Raw genomic sequence first — 24,754 nt, forward strand, 5'->3', positions numbered from 1 at the left:
TTTCCCCTAAAAGTTAACAAGTAATAGCAAAAAGTATTTTTATTGCTATTCCTTTTTATGAACTATAAATGTATACACTCGTTACTTAGTGTCACTCAAACAGAAGTTAACGCTGACAAATTCTAAAATTTTCATTACTTTGTAATCAACCTACAAGCTTAATTACTTTTCTAGGCAACTGAAAACCCGGATCGAAAACACCTACAATTGATAAGCATTGAAAGAAGGTGGAAGAGATGATGTCGTATTTCACTCCCCATCATATTCACACTGCAAACAATAATGGTTTTTGCACGGGTTATGAAGTCCGTGCAATACCTCTCGAAGGACCTAACCTTCCCCTTAGAAATCAATCCCATTAGCCAAGCTGCTGTTTTCTTTTTAATAAAAAATTCTGCATTTAAGCATATATCTTAGTTCCAAATCATATAGTTGCTACATAGGCACTGCACTGCTGTCACATTAAAAAAGATTGATTTAAAATTCACAAAAATAAACCTGAGCTGCTCAGCCAAATCTGAGTGTAGAAACGTGCAAAGCGATGATCCTACCCTCCTGTAGCGAATATACAAGTGGGCCACCATGACTTCTCTATGTTGGATGTAAAAATGCTTAAAGCTGAATAAAAAGTGGAGGAAATTATCACTTCAGTTCAGTAGTTTTGCTCCCACACAAATGACAAAGCCAACTAAATGCTGCACAGTGGAGGTATTCTTGTAAATATAAACATCTTCCCCATGTACTGTGCTGTCTGAAAACTGACAGCTTTGAGAACACGCAAGAAAAATCATGTTTGAGATGCTGTCACAATTCTAAGACAATGCCATTTGTTATTCTGTATTTTCCATATTACGACTTTTAAAATGTATAGATTAATGCCACATTTGATATACCTACGTTTAAAAAAATCAACGTTATAAAAACATTAGAATTGTATATTGCCCAATGTTTATTTAAAATGCCAGGGCAGTATTTAAGCCACTTGGCTTATGAAATACAAAGGCTGAACAAAATAGCTAAAGTTAATTACCAAACCTAAAAAGAGACAAGAACCTCACAATTATTAGTAACAAGCTGTGGGGAACTGTTTGTTGAGAAGTCTTTGTAATCACCTCTATATAAAGGCACTTGATTTTTATTTTTTTAACTGATATGAAATGTGAAATTGTATGAGCACAATGGTGGCAGTCTGAGGCACACAAAGCCATGGCACTCATGGCTGACACCTGGGAAGATCCTCTAGCAATAGGAAGCTCTAATTCCCAAGAAGCTAACAGGATTGCAAATCCTTTTTCAAATAACTTTTAAGCTGCCATACTGCTTGTAGGCAGACAAGGAAAAGACCACTACAGAAATAAAGTGTCGAAACATTCAAAATAATCTGCTATTGCTTCTGGACAAGATGCAAATTTAATTTAATCTCACTTATTGTGAGAAAAATGTCTATCTTATACCACAACCTGAAGTTATTTTATGTAAACTATTACAAAAAAAAAAGGTTGAAATCAAAGAACCAGATTTCACCTGTGCACTCAAAGAATAAACCCCAAAAGCCAAAAGAGTCCCCTCCACTATTCATGAACGACAGGATAGAATTCTGGAATGATATTTTGCCTTGAACTTCACAAAGTGAAACAAGGTATTTTACCAGGGAAAGAATCCCTAAAAAAAACATGTTCCCACAAGCACCTTGCAGGTGCGTCCTCTGGAATACAATACTCCAGAGAAAGTCACACACGGCTCTAGATGGCCTAGCCTGGAAACCCAGTTTACACATGAACTCTAACTGAGATCTGGATTAAATGACAGGAAAGAACACAAGTCCCTACTCGGTGACTGTCCCTGTATTTCCATTTACCTGTAAATCTGCAATGGAAAATTGGAGAATTTTCAGGTTGGTTCCATTTCATATATAACCCTGCAACTTCATCACAATGCATACTTGACTTCAAAGCCACAAAACTGCTTCAAATTGAAAACATTTGAAATACTTGCCTTTTTAACAGAAAGGCCATACTTGCATGAATAAATCTGAATATGCACAAATAAATCTGAATACAGCTGTAACTATCAATAACACCTTCCAGAGCAAACTGAAAAAAAAGTACTCTGCCCTTTTTTTTTTTTAATATATATTAACAAAGTGATCACATTCTTTCTGACAGCACAAAACTAGCTGAAGAAGTCAATCAAGTACATTTTTAATAACAGAAGTTAAGCTGTAAGGCATGAAAATCCAAGACAATGGATAGTGCAGCCCATAAAATGACAAAGAATATATATTTTTTTTTCATTTGGAAGCTACAGATCCACATTCCTCCAAAGCACTTGTATTTTAAAAATCAGACAGGAAACCTTTGCTGAAGTTCCGTAAAAGATGAAGATAAACACTAGCCAAATGGCCTAATGGATTTAGGATTTGTTAAATTTTAGTTCATTTTTATTGTAAGAATAAGACTCCAATATAGATTTATCTTGTTTAGTACCTAGCAACATTATTCTGCTTTGAGCTATTCTAAGAAACATTTCCTATGAATTACATAAAGCTATTTTTAATTAGGATAAAACTGCAGAGTTCATTATTTCCATAGTGCTAATGGCATTTGTCTCAGTCAGTCATCCTCGTTTGTTCATACTCTCCCCGGTCATAAGCCCCTGTTTTATCAGAAAATACTCTCAATAGCTCTATTGATTCCTAAAACACCACCTCCTCTACTCTTTTGCTTTTTTGATTCCTGAAAACAGCCTCTACCCACCCACAACATTTGACCCGGGATCTTAATTTAGTCTTGCTGATCATCTCCAATCATTTACTATTGCCCACTTCTGAATTATTGTACCCACCCTGTCTTTTTGTGCTCTCCCAAAAACTTACTATCTCAATTTCTTTGAAGCTTTCAGGATTCTCTACCCTTTTAATCTACTTTCATTGTCAAATTTCACTGAATTTCCATATCTTATACATTAATTTTTCTATTGTAGAATACTTCTCTTTGTACATAGAGCCAAGATAACTAGAGGGAACAGACAGAAAGCATTACCCTATTATGTTTGTTATTTCTTCTCTTCTGCCCTTTCTTACTCCTACAGCTTGATATTTATATATAATTTCTCCTTATTAAAAGCCAATTGCTAAGCTCTAAACACATTTCAATAGGATCCTTCTTGGTCTAAGCCAACTGTTTATGGATCAGTATCCACTGTGCTGTCAAATGGATCTCTGCTCAATTCCCAGCTGTCAGAAATATAACATCTTAAAAGATCAAGAAATTTAATGTTGCAGGAAAAAAAAACAAAAATAAACAAATCAAAAAACACAAGCACATATAGTACTGCATTCCTGGAAGTCATTTCAGAGTGTTCTAGAGGCAATCTACAACTCATTTTCAGAAGCTTCTTTTGGAGACTTGGTAGGCATGTTACCTTTTACCTAGCATGAATTACCTGCTTTGGGATGTCTACTAAACATAACATGCAGCGTTTACCCTGCAATTAATGGCTTGGGACCACATAAAACTGAAAATAAATAAATAAATAAATAAATATTAAAAAAGATCTTCAGCTTAATTACAATCAGCTTAAAGACTTTGGAAACACAGACTATTTTGTGTTTTTAAACAGAATTGCTCTTATTTACAATGATCCTTAAGCTCCTAACCGTATTCTGATTTAAAGTGAATCTCAAATAGTTATCTTGTATTCTCCTGAAAAGTTAGACTATTTAAAAAAAAGTAATTAAAATATTAGAGTCAAAGGTCATGATTTCATCTATGGTCTAACCAGCACTTCTGCTAAAATAAGTGAAATTATTCTTCTCCTTCGCCACTTAAACGTTTCTAGGACTACATTCTCCTTGCAAATGCTTTTGTCAGAAACCAGTTTTCTCCAGTCCTTAGGCTCACACATGCAGCCAGCCACTTCACCCTGCCATAGAATGACATGACAGTAAAAGTGGTCCATGCAGCTTTGACTTTTCTGAATAATGCAACATGCAATCAAGCTTTCTATATGTGTTCTCACTCATTCTTAACACACCAAAAAGCAGAAAGGTTAGTTCACTCAATAGTGCTCTGCACCTTTTTACAAGGTTCTACTCATAATTCAATATTAACAAGTACCCTTTTCAGCTTACTGGTAATAAATCTATTTTATTTGAAACTTTCTTTTACGATTAGAGTCTGAATTTAAGAGAAAACTTCTTACCAAGGAGAAAAATTATCCATATTTTGACAAGAAATTATTAATATTATTTAAAAAAAAAAAACATTATCTCCAAAGCAGGGAACCTTACAAGGCTAGGTTGCCAGAAATATCTGATATTAATAAATTTTAAAAAATAGTCATGTTGACCTGAAAGATCTCTTAAGTAGCTATCTCAAAGTCTTTGCAAAGATCATTTTTCATCTGAAAAGCTATAAAAAAAAAAAGAGACTAAATTTTAAAAAAAAAAAAAAAAGCTAAGAATGTTGTTTTTGGAAAATACATTTGGCCTTTCATTGAAGCAAAAAAGAACAAGAATACTGAAAAAATGCTTACTTAAGAACATCATCTTTATTCACATACTCCTAACATAAGACATCTTACTAAGTAAGATGTACAGAGTACACAGAAATCAGGTAAGGTGCACATGAAACATGCATTCTTACAGCATTGTACAAATGAAACTGCAGTATATAGTGTTTCTGGACTAAATTAAGTAATGTTCTGGGGGGATATAGCATGTAGCTAAAGATATAGCAAAAAAAAAGAAAGAAGAGAAGAAATGATAATCCTCGATATCTCTAAATGGGAATACCAGCCTCTGGCCTATCTAATATTCCTTATAATGCACACTTGCCATAATAGCAAGCAGAAAAATCTATATGGCCTTAACATTAGACAAAAGAAAAAGCCTTCTTCCAAGGCTAAGACAAGACATTGTAAACTCAAGTTCTTTTCCATCATCATAATTAGTACCCTGAAAAGAAAAAGAAAGAAAAAGAATGAAGAGATTTATTTAGAACAACTGGCAGTGACTCATTTAACCTGCATATCCACTAGGATAGCTAACTTCTAGGCAGATAGCTCTAAATGCAGTTTCCATGAGAACAGAGTCACATCATGATATTTTTAATGTCTTCTCTTAGGAAGTAATCTACATTTAAAATATGGAAACTAGCATTAGGAAGCTAAACCAAAGTTAAATTCAGATTCCTCAGTGGAATACTTTTACCCTATAATAAAGTAAAACAGCTTTATAATAGCACCAAGAGGATAATATCCACATTATTGCTAATTGTGCTACATTCATCAAACCCTAGAACAGCACTTTGCTCTTCTTGGTGAGAAGCAATATTAAAAACAAGAAAAAGTGTTCAAGTAATTACTTAAACTCTGTCCTACCAAACAAACTCCAGAAAACATTCTCTTACAGTTCTAACATCTAGCAAAGAAAAAGAACAGCCACAGATGTCGAACTTCACTACGCAGAACCACAAGACTCAAAGGTCAATCTGAAATAATTCCTGCTATAATCAGTGAAGTATTCCCACGTACCCATTTAATACAAAAGCTCTGTTAGAGATTATAGTATTTTTACTATTTAGAATTGATAGTGGAATGACAGTGATAGTCAATACCCATCCTGTTCCCTCCCATGGAAGGGGTGGAAAGCTTCCAATTCTGCAAAGACCAGCTCTGTTAGCTCTGTTCTTGTAAGCCTAGTATCACCTGGGATTTGTGTTTGTTGTTGCTGTTGCTTGTAAACAGAAGGGAGAAACCAGATCTGTCTGTTCCTGCATTAATCACAGGGTTCTGATTCACATTGCATAAACTAATATCCAACCATTTACAATCAAGTAAGAATCAAAATGGACTTTTTCCACTGTAATAAGAAAGACTTTTTACAGTACTGACAGAATAGTGCCAGAAATGTGAAGAATAACTGTAGAACTATCACAAGTTCTGGTAGGTCAGATATACAAATCAAAGCTGGCATCAAAAGCCTATTTAGAAGGCTATGAGCCTTCAGTACCTCAGGGTACTAACAGACTACAGTGGGCAAAGGGCCCCAAAAAACATGTGGAAATACTCTGAGGAACCGTTAGTTTTGGGATGGGAAGGCAAATAGTCTGGTTCCACAAACATCAGCAAACCCCAACGTGATCACCAACTGAACCTAGAAGTATTTTGATAAGCCCCATTCATAAGTGAGAGAAACTCACATGCTAGGCCCACAGTTTGGGGGCAGAGGAATTGTCTTTGAGCCCATTTCCACATTGGTTTTGTTTGGTTTTCCTGTACATAGGCGTTTACAGCCAGCCATTTCAATGTCGTTCTTAAGCATTACATTGAAGGCAAATGTTTTCTGATTGGATGAAAAAACACTCCAGAAAATGTTTTCTATCTTATTAGCAGAGCACAAGTGCAGCAATAACAAATTTTGAAGTGCACAGAAAAATGCACATGTACAGTCTGCTGCTGATATTGGAAGAACTCCAAATAATGGTGTGGGAAAAAATGCTAATGCTAAAGAACTGCTGCTAGAAGGAAAATACGTGTGATCTTACTGTCCAGCTGTATTTCTAATAGACACAAATATGAAGAATTATACGAGTAAATTAACAGCAGAAATATAATAGTCTTATCCATGGAAACTATGAGTGCTCACTTATTCTTACCTTCGTCTGCCTCATCCTCCTGGGATGATACGGGCCCTCCTCCACTTGTTGGGCTGACCAGTTCTTCCTCTCTTGCAGATTCTCTTTGTAGACTGACAACCTCATAAATTGGATCCCCAGCACTTGTGTGGCTTTTTCCTTCAGACTAAAACAAAATACGCATATGTATAGGACCCCACTATTGACAAATACAGTTCTAATGGTCTGCCAAAACCAAACCAAAACACAGACAAAAATACTCATATCAAGGCTAAAGAATAGTTTGGGGAAGACTCCCTCAGATTCCTTCGTAATGGCATATGTAGGCTGGCAGTAAAACATAGCTGTGCTTCTCTTTTAAGGATTATAGTCAGAAGTTGCAAATAAACCAGCATTACTTCCAAAGCTGCCTCCTAGACACCATCTTAATTATCATTCAGAACTATGAGAGAAAGGCTTTCCCATTTAAGCACAAATACAATGAGATGAGGTCAAAGACAAACTGCAGCAAAAGAAAATAGGAGAGAGCAGGAAAAAAAACCTGGGATAACTGACATCACCACAGAAACGGGAATCAAATGTCTTAGAGAAAAAAAAAAAGTTTAAATGGTAAGGGTTTTATTAGGTAAAGACAAGACTAAAGAAACAAAAAAAACTCATGCTTTTTGAAAGTCAAATTGTGAAGAACTCCTTAGTGTTTCACCACCACCACCCAAAAAAAAATAAACAGACCAATTCATCTTTATTCCAGATAGTATAATTTGTAATATATTCCTCTCAATAGGGATATGTATCTGCTGTATCTAGCTACAAAGTTTGTGTTCGTAGCCTAAGTTTAATTATGTATATAAATATATGCTCGTATGTCTGTGTACATGTGTAAAGGTCATGTATATACATTAATCTATCATGTAATTTAACTTGGAAATTTTGGAATTTTGAGTGTGGTGTCTGCAGCTATGGATTTGAGGCCAGAACATTTTCAACAGAAAGCACTTTGTCCTGTAAAAGCAGCTTTTCTTCCAAATCTGTCTCTGGTAATTCGATAACTTCCAAGGCAGACTACCTCAAAAGTTGGGGGGCAGGGGGAAATTGTTTTATTTTTACTTAAAGCTGGAGAAGGTCAGAATTTAATCTATGTCTTTCATGTTCAGTAGACTTTCACATGAAAACAGTTAGTTACCCGTACCCCACTGGATACAAAGCTGCAAGTTTTTAAAGTAAAGTCAACTCTAGTTTTTCCTCTGAGTTACAGTTCTGAACACAATTATTATTCAGTTACATGCAGTAGTTAATATACTTGCAGAGAATTGTACAAAATGCAAACTAATGACTATACTAAATGAACTAGAACCAGCACAAAATTTTGTTCTATTTTGTTCTGTGCTCTTGTCTAATAAGACAATTTTTGAGCATATTAAAAACATCAAATTAACCATGAAAAAGAAAAAGAATACAATCTCAGAGTGTATTCAATTTAATTCAAAAGCAAAACTATGAAGGAGTTGGAAGACGACTCCATGACAGTTTTTCCTGGAGATGGCTAAACAGAACTTGCAATTTCAACAAGCTGTTGACATTATGCAGGTAGGTAGCTTAAATAAGGACTGCTTGCACTAAGACAACGTAAGTAATTTTATACTGAGAAAATTTATTTTATTTCAGAGATATTAATCATTCAGATCTGCTTCCTTTAAAGCTGATACACCCTGGAAGAAGACAGTCATGTGGCTCCAACTATCAACCAGTTTTGCTGACTGAGCTTCTCAAAGTGTTTAATGAACTTTGGGATGTAGGCATAAAGGTGCTTTTTTTTTGTTTTGTTTTGTCTTTTAAATATTTAGCAAGCTATTACATTGTACTTGTTTTATTCTCACAGAACACCTTTATCATGTAATTACAAAGTACTTGGCTAAATCAATCAAATATTGATGCCTGTAGCATTATTCACCATCACTACCTGTGGCTTTTATTTTTGATGGAGTAAGGCATGGGAGGTACTATTGCTACATGAGGTACCCACGAGAGGACTTTGCTACAACATACAAGAATCGCGCGTCTTCAGGTCCTTGTACATGTTCTGCTTAACTGCAAGACCATCTGTATACAATGCAAGTAACTTGGTTAGTTGTTTTTCTGAAGCCTGAATTTGCTATCTACAACAACCTTTCCAAAGATCATGTTCTGATTATACCTATCAGCAGTATAGCAATATGTTTATAGCAGTCCTAAATCTCACGGCAACCTGCATTTATGCCATTCCTCATACCTGACTGCACCTCGCAAATTTGGGTTCAGACTAGCAGGCCTGTAGGAATCTTTCCTCAGCAGAGTTTTGATTTTTCTCTCTTTACCGGCAAGTCTCACCCTGGGAAATGCTACTCCATTACTTACTTCCTTTCTGAACCTCAGTAATGGATGCTTCTTTACTGGGAAGTGCACCTTGCTCAGACAGCCCAAGTCAAAAGCTTCTTGCCAAGGACTCTGCACGCTGGAGCTCAGAACTGGCAGACAGCATCAATGAATTTCTCATCTACAGTCAAACAGGCTACATTTGTACAATAATGGATAGCACTGCTGTCATGATTTTACATCAGCAGGCAAACTATACCACAGAATTCACTGTCCTGCACAGAGGAAAACATCTATCCTTACAGCTGAGGCTATTGATAAAAGCTTCCTGGTTCCCTAAAATCCACTTGAGTTCAACTACTTTCCCAAATGGTTCACAAGTGGCTGATCTCAATGCCATCTGCAAAGTTAGTTTTAAAGAAGAAAGTGACCTAAGGTACAGCTTCTTTCAGAGTTACCTACAAGTTATTTACTGAGTTATCTATCAACAGCTATTGCAATACAAATTACCCAACAGATAATTGGTTGAATAACAACTTGCTACAAGTTGACCACAGAGATCCTGTCACCCATCACCAAGGCCTAATCTTGGAGTAAGATTGCCGAGATTAAAAATGTTCCTTCCCTGAAAGTCTGCAGAACAGCTCCTCAGAATTTTACAGCAGGAAGAAAAGCTTGTGTTTCTTTAGGAAAGGGAGGCATGTGTGTGTTGTCACATTATAAGGGGTGAGAAAGCAAAACGAAAGCATCCATAGTACTTAAAACTAAAACTGGTAGGGTTTTAACTGATTTAAGGGGAAAGGTTAATTGATTATAGCTATGTATCCAAAAGTTGAGAAAGTAATATCTTCAAATGTATTTTTTCTTAAATTGAAAATGTAGATATCCTCAACATTTGCATATAACACTTGGTTTTCTCACATTTTCTTGAATTCCAAGTTACTATGCTAATCTGCAGAAGAACTACATAAACAGTATTTCATGAGATTTATTTACTTTGTGTTAAACACAGCTGCACTTTTGCTATATAGCATGAACACAGCTTGTTTTGCCAGACCCATTACTACACCCCACAGGATGATGACAATTAAAACATTCACACTAGGCTCCGTAGAATTAAATCACTCCTATTTGGTTTCATTAGTCAAAGATAATGGATCATTTTTCCAGTGCAAATGATACAGTTAGCCTCTGCTGTTCCCTTTTTGAACCAAGAACCCCGCATTCTATGATTCGATGGTAAATCTTTGGAGAAAGCAGGTCAACACTCTCTGCACGAGGATGTGTTGTACATCGTCCTACACTGATAATGGGAAGACATACACTTTATGTACCTTACCCAATGCCAGAACAGAGGAGGCTTTAGCAGTCTACTCAGTAGGTAACTATTGAACAAACATGACCAGATGAGATGAATAATCACCTCTTAGTGCTTGAGGAAGAAATAAATGCACAGTAATCTCCCAAGCACAGGACTGGGAAAGCTAACAGAGGGAATACACAACTATACTCTAAGTCTCATCTTAACTTCTCACCCCTGTAGAGTGGTGCATTGTTTGTACAACTTGACTTCAACATTGAACTCCACGGACTGACAAACTAAGTATTTCAGAGAAAAGAGTTTCCTAAAAATGGTTTTGTTTTTTTTTTTTCCTTTACTGTTCTTTGAACATTTTGTAAGGTTACAATCACCAGCATGAACAATGATACCTTAATAAATCATTGCAACAATAATGCCCTTACCCTTCATGAAGTCCCAGGGCAGTGAAGGACAACAATGTAGTGCATTTTGTATGCACAAAATGCACCATGAGCGTGAAAAGACAGCAACTTCCCCATGCATCAGAACTTGCTTTTCCAGATAACCTTCTTCCAAATTCCTCTTTTGGAAAACACAGAAATCCACCCTTCCAAGATGCTTTGAAAAAATAGTAGTAATAGCCTAACTCAAACCACTGCATAAGGTTCCTCTGCCTTTAATTGATTACATCCTTTCAACCACCTATCTTCGTATTTTGAACTTTAACACCCAGGATTTCCATGTTAGGTATTAGCTGATTTTACAGTGAACGATTAATGTCATTTCCTGATTTTACCAAATAGACTTGTTTTAGATGTCTGTGCATAGGTCTGATGAAGTTATAGAGAATTTGATAGATTCAAAATTGTTTAAGCCCACAAAGCCAATTACTTTCAACGTGTATAATAATTCAGTTTACAAAGGCATCAAACACTTCTATATGCTACTTAACCATTTAAACCATTTAAACATTTTAACATTTCAACAAGTTAAAAAACCCTTACTGAGGTGCAGTGCCATACTAACTTTTATAAAGGACAAATTAAAACAGACAAATGCTCCCAGCATCAATTTTTCTTTAAAAAAAAAAAAAAACACGATACCTGTTTTAGCTTCATATAAAACGTTTCTGTGAAGGTTTTTCTGCTGAAGTACCAGAAACGTTCGTTAGCAGGATACACGCGCACAACAGTCTCCAGCAAAAACCGCACTGGTTCTACTACTTCAGTGACAACCATATCCACTGCCACAGTCATGTACACACGCTTATCTAAAACACAAAAGGTCATGTACAGAAAAAGTGTCAAAAATTAAAACAATAAATGACAAGCTGTTGTTCAAACTGAAACCATTTTCTATTAAATTACTCATTCTGTTGCATCTGAATTATTAATCTGACGATAACTCCGATGACTTCTTTTGAAAAAAAATCTGTGCAAACAGATTCAAAGTGTCACGCATGGAAAACAGCATTAAGATACTTTTTATCCATCCCTGTCCCATTCTCTGTGCTAAGCTATCTTCATAGCAGCAGTATGCAATGCTATTTTTTCCCTCATACTTAAGCATAACTCAAACTTTTTCAAGTAGAGCAGAACACAGGATAAACTGACCAGAAGATGACACAGAAATAGTCCAAGTGTACCTTGCAGGTTTACAAAGCAAGAAAAGGATTGTTGCTTCTGGAAACTTTTATCACAGAGAGGGTTAGCAACCATCATTTTGCAACACAACTGGTATCTATCATCCAGGAAATGCAGCTTTTTAAACCAAATATTGAGAATCATACATAATGGATCCCCAGGCCCTTTTGTCTTCTCAGACTGAGAGAGACAAAGTTGTGTTTTAGCAGTGGAAAATTTCACTAACCTTGCATATTCTAAAGTGATTGTGCAGGCCTGACAGTGGCATAGCAGTGGGGTGTATGTTAAGCAGATAAGGGGAAGGTCCCATTGTCCCAAAATAAGGAGGATAGCTAAGAAAAACAGGAGGAGCAGTGTGAAATCAGTGAAAACAAAAAATAATGGGCCATCTAGTCACGAGAGAAAAAGGAAAAAAAAAACACCAAAGGAATAGGAGAAATTAATGGTTGGTCAAATAAAATTGTACATATATGTTATAGTAATAAGCATCAAGTAGTTTGTGAACCCGTAGTACTCAGTCAATGAGAAAACAGAAGGAATCAAGCTTTGGGTAATAGGGAATAAAAGGTTATGATACACTTTTGCTGAGCACTCCTGGCTGGCAGGATGCCCACCACTGCTATCGCAAATAAAACAGCTTTACAGAAGACCCTGTCTGAGAAAATTATTGAGGTATTTCTCACAAGACCAAAGAGGCAAGTGGGAATTTAAAAAACAACAACAAAAGCCACACGCAAACACAAAGTCGTATCTTAAAATGGAAACCATGTCAAGCTTCACAGCAAGTAGTTTCACACAGTAGCCTACACACTACTAGAAATAACGTGATTTGAAAATCGAGTAGCAAGAACAACACCACTGACTGTATATACTTAGATATGCCTTTACGCAACTGATACGAGCTCTGCCTTGGGACAGGAAGCAAACTCCAGTTTTGCAGTCAAACTTCACATCACGTCAGAGAACATCAATTCTAAGGATAAGGAACTGTGCTATATATTGAAGCACTTCCATGCGTCGCTTCCACCCTCCCAAAGATGAGGGAGATGTAATGCTATTCGTAATCAGCTCACTTCAAAGTTAAAAGAAAAAGAATAGCAATGTCTAGGTTTTATACTGCTTTGCTGACTACAGAAGGGGGAAAAACAACTTCTGAGTGTTTAAGACCAAAAATCCTGATAACCAGGAGAAGGAACATAATCCCCAAACACTAGTTTAGTATCCCCAAATCAGCAACACATAGCTCTATGAACATCGCATTTTTATGTCACATACATTTATATACAGAAGTTCTGCTTTTAGCCATAGACGCTTGGAACATGATGGTATATGTACTCAGACATATACACCATGATTCCCAGGAGAACATGCATACATCAAACTCATGTCACATAAAAAACAAATTTAAGAATTAAATTACCTTTAGGTGTTTCCTCATTAAGTACTAGAAACATCGGTGCATTAGGATTCCATATTCCGGTAATTATGTAAGCCTTCCCATCAGAACTCTTTCCCATGGATTCCTAAAAATAAAAACATACAGGATTTTACTAGAGTCATGACTGTAGATCAAAGAGACTGGGAGTGCAGAAAATAGTTCTGGGAAGGTCAGAGTAACATTGTGTTCAATCTAGAAAACACAACCTAAATAAAGAACAGGATATAATGGACTGAAAAAGGGTATAGGGAAGAGAAAAAAGAAATATTATATATAATTGGAAAAAAAAAGAGAAATATTATATATAAGAAACTGAAGGCAAGACAGCTTACCAACATACTTGTTAAATGTTTATTATAAAAGACAAGTGACTACTTCAAGTTCTGAGCAAGAATTTAAATTCAAATGAAGCAAATAATGGCAAAGTTTTCAGCAATGTGGAAAAAAAACACCACTTCCCTAATGCCCAAGTGGGTGTATATATATATATATATGCACACACACACACACACACATATATACATATATATATATAAAAACAACTCAATTACTTGCTCTATATTTTTAGGCAACACGCTTAACACAATACAGAAAGCTTGGTTATATGTAATAACCAGCTATCAGCTGACCTCATCATTGTCTTCATCCATTTAACAAAAACAGATGCCACAGGTTTTGAAATTAATTGAAATGTTTTGTCCATTACACATACCATCTGTTTCTAGTTCTAAGATATAAAATCCAGGATTTAAGAAACAAAAGCAAACAAAAACAAACAATGGGAGTTATATTTTTTTATTTTTGGGGGGTACTTTTATTTGGTTGTGCTTTTTCTGCTTGTTTTTTCATTTTCATTTTCATGTTTTTAAATCAAATATGTCTTTCTAAGTGGACTGTTAGAACTAAGCATTACCATGTCTAGTAAATGCATGTCACTGTTCTTCACATTTCGTCCAGGGCTTAGTAGCATCCCAAAGCATCTGTGAAGTTTTATTAAAAATATATTAGCATTTCAAAGATAAAAATATTTTATTGAACATAATGACACAGCTACCCACTGCCTGTAATTAAAAAAAAAAAATCTTTCTTAGTAATTTTTTGCTAGTGTTATGGTAATGCTCAGGAAATATCACAACATAGATTACAGAAATGACAATGAAATTATTTTCCAGAATAAAGACAACAGAAATTGATGTCTAACCTATGAAGAAACAATTATTCTTAAAGACAACTTAAAATATTAGGTTTAAAGATACCAACAATTCATGTACGTTAGTAAGAGATTGGACAGAACAAATTCACTCAGTCCCTAGAGAAAATGAATTTAAAAGTTATATTTAAAATTGCTTTCATACAACTAAACGAATGTAACAATTTCACATACTGTATCACTCATAACCTCACTGGTGTGGCATCACCTAGCCTCACAGAGCCTTAAAATAAGGATTTGCTCTATTTTTATACTTTTGTTCTCTCTTTCTTAAGACCAAAGTTCTCTACTTTGCAGATGCAAGGGCTCTTCATGATTGCAACTTATGGCCTTCATCTTTTACCTTGCGGATCTCTTGTGACAACACACGGGATTAACATGACTAGGATGAGATAAAACACACCATAGCCCTACGACACACAGTACTAATCCAGCACAAACAGCTAGGTTTAATTTTGCTCAAATAGATTCTATACCAGTCCCATTATCTTCACTGCATGCCAGAAGTGATCTGATAAACCAGAGCAAGTAGGCTCATACCTTCCTCACACCCTTTCCATTTGCCAAGAGCAAAAATCACCTTCTTAAGTATCCTGGGATAGTTCATTGTCCCAATAACCACTTCTGTACGTATGCCTGTTCTCTACTGTCTCCTTCATTTTAGGTACAGGTCATGTTTTCTTCTTGGGTTTTAATGGCATTTTAACAACCAGCAGCTATCTCAAGACGTACCTCTTGTTTATTTCTACTTACTGATCACATAATAGGAAATGTATTACAGAATGTTATGGATTGGAAGGGACCTTGAAAGATCATCTAGTCCAATCCCCCTGCCGGAGCAGGAACACCTAGATCAGGTCACACAGGAACACGTCCAGGCGAGTTTTGAAAGTCTCCAGAGAAGAAGACTCCCCAACACCCCTGGGCAGCCTGTTCCAGTGCTCTGTCACCCTCACTGTAAAAAGTTTTGTCTCGTATTTAAGTGGAATCTTCTACGTTCCAACTTGCACCCATTGCCCCTTGTCCTATCATTGGGTGTCACTGAAAAGAGCCTGGCTCCATCCTCCTGACACTCACCCTCTACATATTTAAAAACATTAATGAGGTCACCCGTCCATCTCCTCTTCTCCAAGCTAAAGAGACCCAGCTCCTTCCCTCGTAAGGGAGATGCCCCACTCCCTTAATCATCCTCAGGGCTCTGTGCTGGGCTCTCTCAAGCAGTTCTGTGTCCTTGAGCTGAGGGACCCAGAATCGTACGCAATATTCCATACTGTAGCCCTCCAAAATGCTTTATTGTTGTCATCCTACTAAGGAAATCAAGATAACAAGACTTTGAGGAATCCTACCATTACCCACAATTTAAAATGTGCATACATAAAAGAGTAGGAAGCAGCTTCTGCCTTAAAGAGTTTGCAACCTAAGCAGAAAAGACAAAGGAAGTTTTATGCCCATTTAGCAACTCTATGAGATTACTCTGCCATGAAGATAGTAAATAAGCCAGGGTTTTGAATTCCAGAATTCCAGTACAGTCATTTAAAAGTATCAAAAAAGATTCGTAGTTAAAAGGAAAAAAAAAAAAAGTTGAAATATTTGTGAACAATCATTTAAACTTTTGAACTTCCTGACTACTGAAAGCACAAATTCAGTTCTGAAGTTCCTGCAAATCACCTTAATACTTCTCTCCTTTGAGCATACTCCATGATGAATGAAAAATATTGAACCAAATTATGTATTTACAACATAAGGTGCAAGCTGTTTAGCACAGACTTTTTAATGTTAGATCTCAAATAAGGAAAAAAAAACAGAAAGTAAATAACCTCTCTGGCAATCAGCTCCAGGGCTCAACTCCCTTTGTATTGACAACAACTGGCCTAACTCAGAGGAGTTTCCAGGGAAGTGACTTGTGTCCACTGACTCTAATCCTACCACTCTGCATGCCCAAGAAGAGTCTGGCTCCCTCTCCTCTGTACCCCCAAGAGCTATGGGAAAGCACCACGAGAAGCTCCCATTCCCACCTTCTCTAAGGCTCAACAAAAGCTCTTCTGTCATCTGGGCCAGTTATCCAAAGGAAAATTTAGATTTCTCAGCAAGCAGAAATTGTAAGACATCATTTGAATAGTCTTAGGAAAGTAGTGAAGACAGAATAGTTTCACAGCTTTCAGGCAAGAACACCATCATCAACAGAGATAGAATAGCAATTACTGTTTCAATAATGCTATATGAACTGTAAAAGATAGTCTTAACATAAGCTATTACTACACCATCTATTACTTTTGGCCCCATCACATTTGGATATATGATTTTTGTTTTCTACCTCATTACTTTTAAACATTAACTTACAACCATAATGGTATTTTTTCTTACCCATACTCCTACACTACTGAAGTCCTAAAAAGTGAAGTGGTAAATGAAACATTAGGCAGCAATGCAGATGTACCTATACAGCCTAAGGCAGTGCCGTGTAAAACAAAGGTAGCGAGGATGCTAGGACTTGTACTTAACCACATGAGCCCACTTCTCTGGAGGACTAATTAGACCAGGCAGAATGTTACAGTAAACCAACTGCACTATTTTTAGTTCCTGAGGCAGAAATAGCTAAGAATAAGCTATAACTTATAACAACAGAGGGGTCACCAGCTTCTGGCACATCTACTAAAGAAAACACTAAGGCTGAGGTTCAGATGTAGGCAAAATAACCATGCTTTTCAAAGGCAACAGCTCACAGATCCCAGCTCTTGCTGTGCTTCTCTCAGATGCACACAAAAGTTCTGACATGTGCCAGCCAAAATCTTTGAGAAGTATGCTTCTAAAAGAACGGGAGTCGGAAACAAGCAACCCCTGCCTCTCATAGAAATAGGTACTTATGATGACTGGTGACATCCTGCTACTAGAAGAGTCAGGGCTTCTCTTCAAAGTTCAAAAGACTAAACTCAGTTTAACTGAACTAAAGGAGCTCAAGACCTTTGCTTGCAAAGGAGCTCGGTTTTACACAAACAGTTGTCACTATGCTTAGCCTCCAATTTCAGAAGCAAAAATGACAGTTATGAACATCATCTTCAGAATGATAACGCCCTACCACACACCTCGGTTTCAGAAAGACCTGTAAAGACCATGGGCTTCGGTCCTGCCATTTCTGACCTGTGGCTTTTCTGCACTTAGAGCTGGCTATCAAGTGGCTACAGGCAGGTACACTACTCTGTTTAAACTCAGCTAGTTTCTACACCTGTAAAAAAAAGAATTTAAGCTATTCCTCACTAATATGAATTTTCATTTGTATAAATACGAATGCTACCCACCAATAAAGCCAGTGGTATTACACTAACATGGTAACATGATCTATAAGAGTTTCCAGTAACACTCAGCAACCAGCCAATATTCTGCACATCACTTCTAAGGACATCAAGTCTAGACCTTAACCGAAGGAATATCTACATAACTTGCAAGTAACTCTCCTGTACGAATGGTAGCACAGTATATTTAAACACCATTGTTTTAAAGCCAACAGAGTCAGTCCTAGAACCTCTCCGAATGAAAGGCTGTTTCACTCTCCAGAACAACTCTCTTAAAGCCCCCTAATTATTAACCAGAATTTTCTTCCTGAACCCCGTAAACAGAGACTTGATATCCCACGCTGGGGAAACAAACCAACGTAGTGCCACCATGACTCAAACCTGGGAGACAGGAGTGAACATTGCTTCTTTACCTGCTCCAACCAAGATAAAAATAGGCAAGCTCCACAGGGCTTGTTCAAGAACAAGCAACAAAGGTAGGAAGGGACAGACTATCTTGGCTGTGGGTAACCTGTGCTATCCAACCCAGCCAAGGGCCCAGCCTGAAGGCCAGGGAGTGGCATCAGCAGAGGTTCTGCCAGTGGTACCGGGTTTATTTTCTGAGACCGTCAATAAAGAGTCTGGAACTCTTTAGACCAGAGACCAAATTTCTTTAGCAACAACCTCCTTTTTGCATTATAATTTCACTTATAAATATTTCTGAGACTTTTGGTGTTCTCTTAGGCAAGCTCAATTGATCTTTTACACCATTTTTATTGTATTACTATATAACATTATATATATATTATGCTCCAAGAGTATATAAAATGACTTACAAGCTTGTGTGTGTCATATCAATTACATGACTCTTGTCAGCAAAGTTTGTGGTGATAAAAATAACATCCAAATTGAATCATCTTAAATAACACCAAAATAAAAGCTCAATTCTAATAAAGGCAGTTTTAAGAGAAAAACAAAAAAAAAAAAACCAGACCCCTCAGGGTCCCCCACAAGGAAAATGATGTATAGAGATTCAACATTATTCAGAAATGCTTAAAATAGTTCATCATTCACGAATTGAAATTTCAAGCCAACATTATTTAAATTAAAATTTTAATCCTAGTGAAAATAGATTTTTTTAGACTGATGAGTAGCAAAAGCACAGTTTTACAATACAAAAGCATTATCATTAAAAATCTCTGCTCTATATCCCTCGTCTAAATGTTTTGTTTCATTTTTGAAAAAAATACCTTGAAAGCACACAGATCAATCAGGTTTTATGAGTTTTTTTGATTCTCCTGTCATCCTGAATTCCCTTTTCAATAAACGTGAATTCTCCTATTGTTACTTTTTTGATAAGATTGCCATCTGGTGGCATTTGCTCTTTTTAAAAATTGAGATATCAAAAAGGAATTTTCTAATTTAAGCTACTACAATACCCACTTTTGTTGTAGCAGCAAGAGTCTACTGTTAATGAACCCATTAACTAATTGTTATTCTTCACGTGCATGGTCTGCTTCTTGTACAAACGTCTTGCACAAAGATCATATTATTCTGTTTAAAAGAGTTCCCCCTCAATTTCCAGTAAATATTATATTTACTTATAACTTTACTAAATAATATGATTATCAGCCAGTCCCAAGATCTTCACCATTACTTAAAGATAAACATTAGAAACATACTATAAAAAAAAAAAAACCTGCAATGAAATCCTACTGGTCTTGAAGACTCCAACAAGAGATTGCTTCTTCTAACCACTGGGTTGAGTCCAAATTTGCACTATTCTAGTACACTGACCTAACGGAAAAATATTCTCCAGAGTTTAACGTAGCTCAGACAATCTAACTTGGTCACTTTCTCTAAATAGTGAGATGCTGATAATACAGCCTTACAATAAATGTGTGTTTCTGCATTACTTAAGAACAACAAAAAGCAAAATCAAAAGCATTTGCCATAAGTATCCTAACAGCACATACAAAAAATACAATTAGAATGCAAAAAAAAAAGTTTGACTATTACATAGTATGTTTCCAAGACATCTTGTTTCCATCTTAAAGATCACACAAATTATTTCAAGAGAAATTTGAAACTGAACTGTGCACCTAGAAATTAATTATATTATTCAATAATACTGTGCTACTGATGTTTTTCTTTCTTTTTCCAGGGAAAAGTAGATTAAATACTTTTCTCACAAAAACTTAATCTGCATTATCTTATTACTCTTACCTTTCAATGGCCAGTTCTTTGTTCGAGAGTTGTTGAACTGTAATGACCACTTTCTTCTCAATTCCCTGTTTAAGTTTGAAATACAATTTATCTCTATCCTTTGGGACTGGGCTAAAAGAATAATAATAAAGAAGTCCTTTAGTACAGATAGAGAAGATTAACTGTTAAATACAGAAGAGACAGTAGTAACCAACTTAAACGGTAAGTTAATTTTAGAGAACCTCTCATAATATAATCATAAATTAATAAACAGCCACTGAAGCATGATTTTGGCTTGTACGTAGCATCCTAACTGCCCACAGGATTTATCAGGCCCACGTAGCCAATAATTCATGGGGCATTTTGGGTTTTGAAATAATAGCAAGTATGCTACACATGAAGCAAAAAATAAACAGGACATTTTCACATTATCAACTCTTATCACCAACTCTCTCCTCCATTCCAAAATTTGTGTAATTAACTGTTAAGCAAAAATTATTTTGTTCCCCTGTAATGATCAGAGTAGTTTACAGTTTTCTAAACTTACAATGAATCTGGAATTAATTAGCTTACAAAAATCTCAATTAAAAGAGTACTAAATTTTACTTATTTAGAAAAACTGTTTTAACAGAATTTTGTACAGACTTCCTGTCTTTTCCATTTGCACAGACCTACCTTGAGCATCTCTATCAAAAAACGTCTTTAAAAGAAGCTAATTTGAAAAATGGATGCTGATTTTTTAACATTTATATAGAAAATATACAGAAAAAAATGTAAAAACAGAGCAACAGCTTTCTACTTATAGCAAGTCTACTTATGGAAATAAGTCAAATGAGTTTCACTGCAACATAGTAGTTGTAAATTTTGCAAGCATGCATGATTCAGAAAGATTTCTATTTTTCCAGTCAGCTTACCTAAAATTTCCTTTTCCATCATCTTCTTTGACTTCTAAGGAAACACCGAAAGTGTACACATCACTATCTGGAGTAGGAAGAACAAAGTCCTTAACGTGATCAGATGCTTGTTTGGAAGAACGTTTGAATGCTGTTGAGAAACTATATAAAATTCGGCTGACCTGCAGAAAAGCAAAAGAAATAGAAGTATTATTAAAAAAAAAAAACAGTATATTTTAATGTGGTATTGTGATATGTTATCTTAAGGAACAAATTCAGATATACAAGAGTTTCTGAAGTCAATCCCAAATTCAGTCAATTCTAAAATTACTGTCACTTGCCTTTTATACCAAAGAAAAACAAAAAACAACACAAAAAACCACCACCAACACACACACACCTTTCATATCTGGTGTTCAACAGCCAAGCAAATGCAATAGTAATATTACCTATTTCTATTCATATCATATTCACTTCTGCTGTAATGCTCAGTAAGTTAATACACATTACAAGATTGAGAATGCAAACCATTAGAGGACCCTAACAATTTATATTTCAAGTAATGCATTTGAAAATACATCTCACAGCTTGCTCATGCAAATGTTAAAAAATAAGGTTCTTGTTTTTCATCCTTTATTTTTCCACCCTAGAAAATCCTTCTCTCAAACTATCGTGCAATTCTTGCCAAAATAAATAGGGCAACCATAGTACTGTAAGATGATTCTTTGTAAATCTCAAAGATCTACACTATAAAATGAGTCTGAAACCTACCCAAATGATGCCTGAAAAACAAAATACTTACCTTAAATCTAGGCTTTCTAGAGTATAACTTTTAATTTGTATTAATATTCACATATGACCACTTGCATGTTTTGTAAAATCCGTTGCACGTTAACATATTTTTCACAGCAATATATATGTTTCCACATCAGGAACAACTTTTCCAGATACGCCTTGCATCCTTTATATGAGTCACTATAGAACATTTAATACTCACTGCCTCTTTAATCTCACAGGAGAAAACGTGAATCTGGAACTCCTCTGTTCCACAACTGCTTTCAGTGAATGCAAAACAGTCACTCTCTGAAGTTCCAGTTTGTCCACGCACACAAAACAGCACCTTATAGATCGGAAAAGAAGCTATCTCCACATTGCTCGATTGATCTATTATTCTGTTGAGGGAAGGAACAGGGAAGATCAAGTGAAAAGGTCAGTAAAACAGACAGACATACCTAAAAGATTTTTCTGCAATTAAAAAAATATCTAAACTGTAATTACTATTAAATTCAAGCATACAAGCTGCAGAGTAGGAACAGATACGTCAGGTTCCAGCTTTAAGATGTAAAGCTTTTTGGTTTTAAAACAAATTAAGCCACTATTACACTCCGTAAGACAAATATAGTACCTCCATCTCACGCAATAATACCGATCACCATTGCTCTGAGATCATTTATGAGAAACAAAAGCAGAAATGTAGAAACCACAGCAGCCATGAAAACATAGTTTGCATACAAAGACCAAAGACAAATCTCTGTTTAAGGAAGCACTGTTTATGCAGAACATGTAAAACTACATATCTTAGTAAACAATTGCTGCTACGTTAGGTGATCATGAATCACAACAGCTTTAAAAGCACCAAAAATGTAAAATCCAGTCTGCCGTGAACATCTGAATTTATTATCCTGCCCTATCCTTTGAGCTAATTATGGTATTTATAGAAAATTAATAATAAATTACATATATTTATCAAACAGGCTTGTGCTCAAAAACAAAAACCATTTCCACTGGAATTAGGTTTTTCATCCTCCTCATCTTTGTAATCTCAGAAAACTTTAGTGGACCCATACATCTGTAACAAATATATTAACTCCCTTGAAACACTTCAAGGTGCCACTTATTTCTTTTTTTTTTTTTTTTAAACAAAAGCAGAAAAAAGTTTATCATACTAGAAAAGAAAAACAACCTTAGCACAAAAAAAATTAATCAACGTAAATAATGAAAGTTTTGTGTTTGTTTCTCTAAAAAACAAACTGCAAGAAAATTGCATTAACAACTACAAAAATAAATGTAGAAAACAAATGACAATAAGAAAAGATCACAGCAACAACACTGTGTGTAGCCCCATCAAGAAGAAATTGCTGTGTAATGCTCCAGGTTATCAGTATGCTGGCTGCAGATATAATCATACTCTCAGGCAGGATAACTTTTGCTTCAGCAGCACCAGAAGGGTATAGACACCTTCCCATCCAGCCCTTCCCATCTAAATGCCATTTACACTGCTCTAAGGGCTCATACAGAGCTTTAACTCATTTCGAACTCCTAAAAGAATCCAAAGAGTATTTGAGAAACTTTAAAGAGAACAGGGGTGGTGTGCTCACAATGGACAACTGCACAATGAATTTCAAGCACTAACAGAGCTACACAGGCCTCCTCTGTCTTCTTGCTCTTTATGCATATGCACATTCACACCGAGGCTGACTAAGCATTAGATACTTGAACAGAATCCCAAGTCAGGAACAATAAAGAAGTATTCTTCCAAAGGCAAGAAAAGCCCAGAGAGGATTCAGCATACTGTAATAATGGAGGGACATGTGAAATGGAACTTCAGATAACAAGTGGCCAGGTATTCGGAATGGAAACACTCCTAAAAAGATGGCACTGGTGTCACTTGAACTTCGATGGAGCATATTATACCACACAGGGGTTCGACTTTACAGTTCTGTGCAGATTCTTATGCTGTCTTTACTTTACGGGTGGCCCTCTGCAATTAAAGATAAAAGGAACCTGAATTTTTACTTGCAAGGAAACAACCTTCTTGAATGGCCACAGAATCTATGAAAATAAGTACAGCAAACCTAACATCTAACACCCGTGTGACAGCTGCCATACTTAAAGCATGAAGTGCAATTTCCTAATTCAAATGAAGTATTGCCATAACCTCAAATTAAATCTTAAATTGAGTTCAAAGACCAAAATGGAAGAAAATAATTTATATGCTTAAAGCTCTCTCTATCTAGGCAAGATTATAGTCAACACAGTTTTCACAAAAAGATGAAGAAAGAAGGTCTAGAAGCTCAGACATTTAATTTATCAATAAACTAAGGACAAGAGTTAAATTAGACCAAGAATCTGTGTCTCTTACCAGAGGAAGATAGGAAATGAAGGAAATCTAACCAGATTCTTCAGAAATCTCAACTTCAGAGTTAAAGTAAATAAATAAAAATAAAAACCCCTGAATATTAAGATGCTCCCTATTTCTGGATGCGGGGCCACTGCAGATACACCTTTATTGCATTCTGATTAACAGGACACTTTCATCACTAATTAAAAGACCCTTCTCACAGGGAACAAAAAAGTGTTTTCTACTGTCTGGAGATAATCAACATACGCATTGTGAGGCAGGCACAGGTGAGACCTGGCTTTACCATAGCTATGTCTGGAAGTAGAGACTAACATCTCAATCCCTCAAGAAGAATGAAAGAATAAAACAAACTCCCTTAGCTAACCCAAGACCTGCAGGACTACCACTACCTCCACATATTTACCTTGCAGGTGATTACACACTAGAAGAAAAATGGGAGAAAACAGGCATTATCAGCTCTCCCTTTCCAAAATATCAGTAATCACTGAACAAGACGCTTATGTGGCCCTACAGCTAACAAGTGGGCAGTTACTGATAATTAGTACAGAGAAATTGACCCTCAGAGTAATCCCCCACTCAAAAGGTGACTTCCAGCCTCACGTTTCATTTTCAGGATTCATTGGTTTGAAAAGGCTCAAATCGACCTTCATAGGGTTTAAGGAAA

The 24,754-nt window shown here is 36.0% G+C and overlaps 1 protein-coding gene across 9 annotated transcripts in view; it reads right to left on the reverse strand.

Annotated features, from left to right (window-relative positions):
• The window catches only part of RABGAP1L (RAB GTPase activating protein 1 like), a 249,466-nt gene that overhangs the window by 199,205 nt on the left and 25,507 nt on the right, over positions 1 to 24,754 (reverse strand). For all 9 annotated transcript variants that reach the window (XM_083846183.1, XM_083846185.1, XM_083846168.1 and 6 more), the window contains 7 exons: positions 21,946 to 22,120; positions 20,970 to 21,130; positions 20,077 to 20,187; positions 14,285 to 14,351; positions 13,354 to 13,456; positions 11,394 to 11,560; positions 6,660 to 6,804 (listed from right to left, as the gene is read on the reverse strand). In XM_083846183.1, the coding sequence (XP_083702309.1) occupies positions 6,660 to 6,804; positions 11,394 to 11,560; positions 13,354 to 13,456; positions 14,285 to 14,351; positions 20,077 to 20,187; positions 20,970 to 21,130; positions 21,946 to 22,120 (929 nt within the window). The remainder of the gene's footprint in view (positions 1 to 6,659; positions 6,805 to 11,393; positions 11,561 to 13,353; positions 13,457 to 14,284; positions 14,352 to 20,076; positions 20,188 to 20,969; positions 21,131 to 21,945; positions 22,121 to 24,754) is intronic.

This window comes from Anser anser (assembly GCF_964211835.1).
Source record: "Anser anser genome assembly, chromosome: 8".
NCBI classification, from domain to species: domain Eukaryota; kingdom Metazoa; phylum Chordata; class Aves; order Anseriformes; family Anatidae; genus Anser; species Anser anser.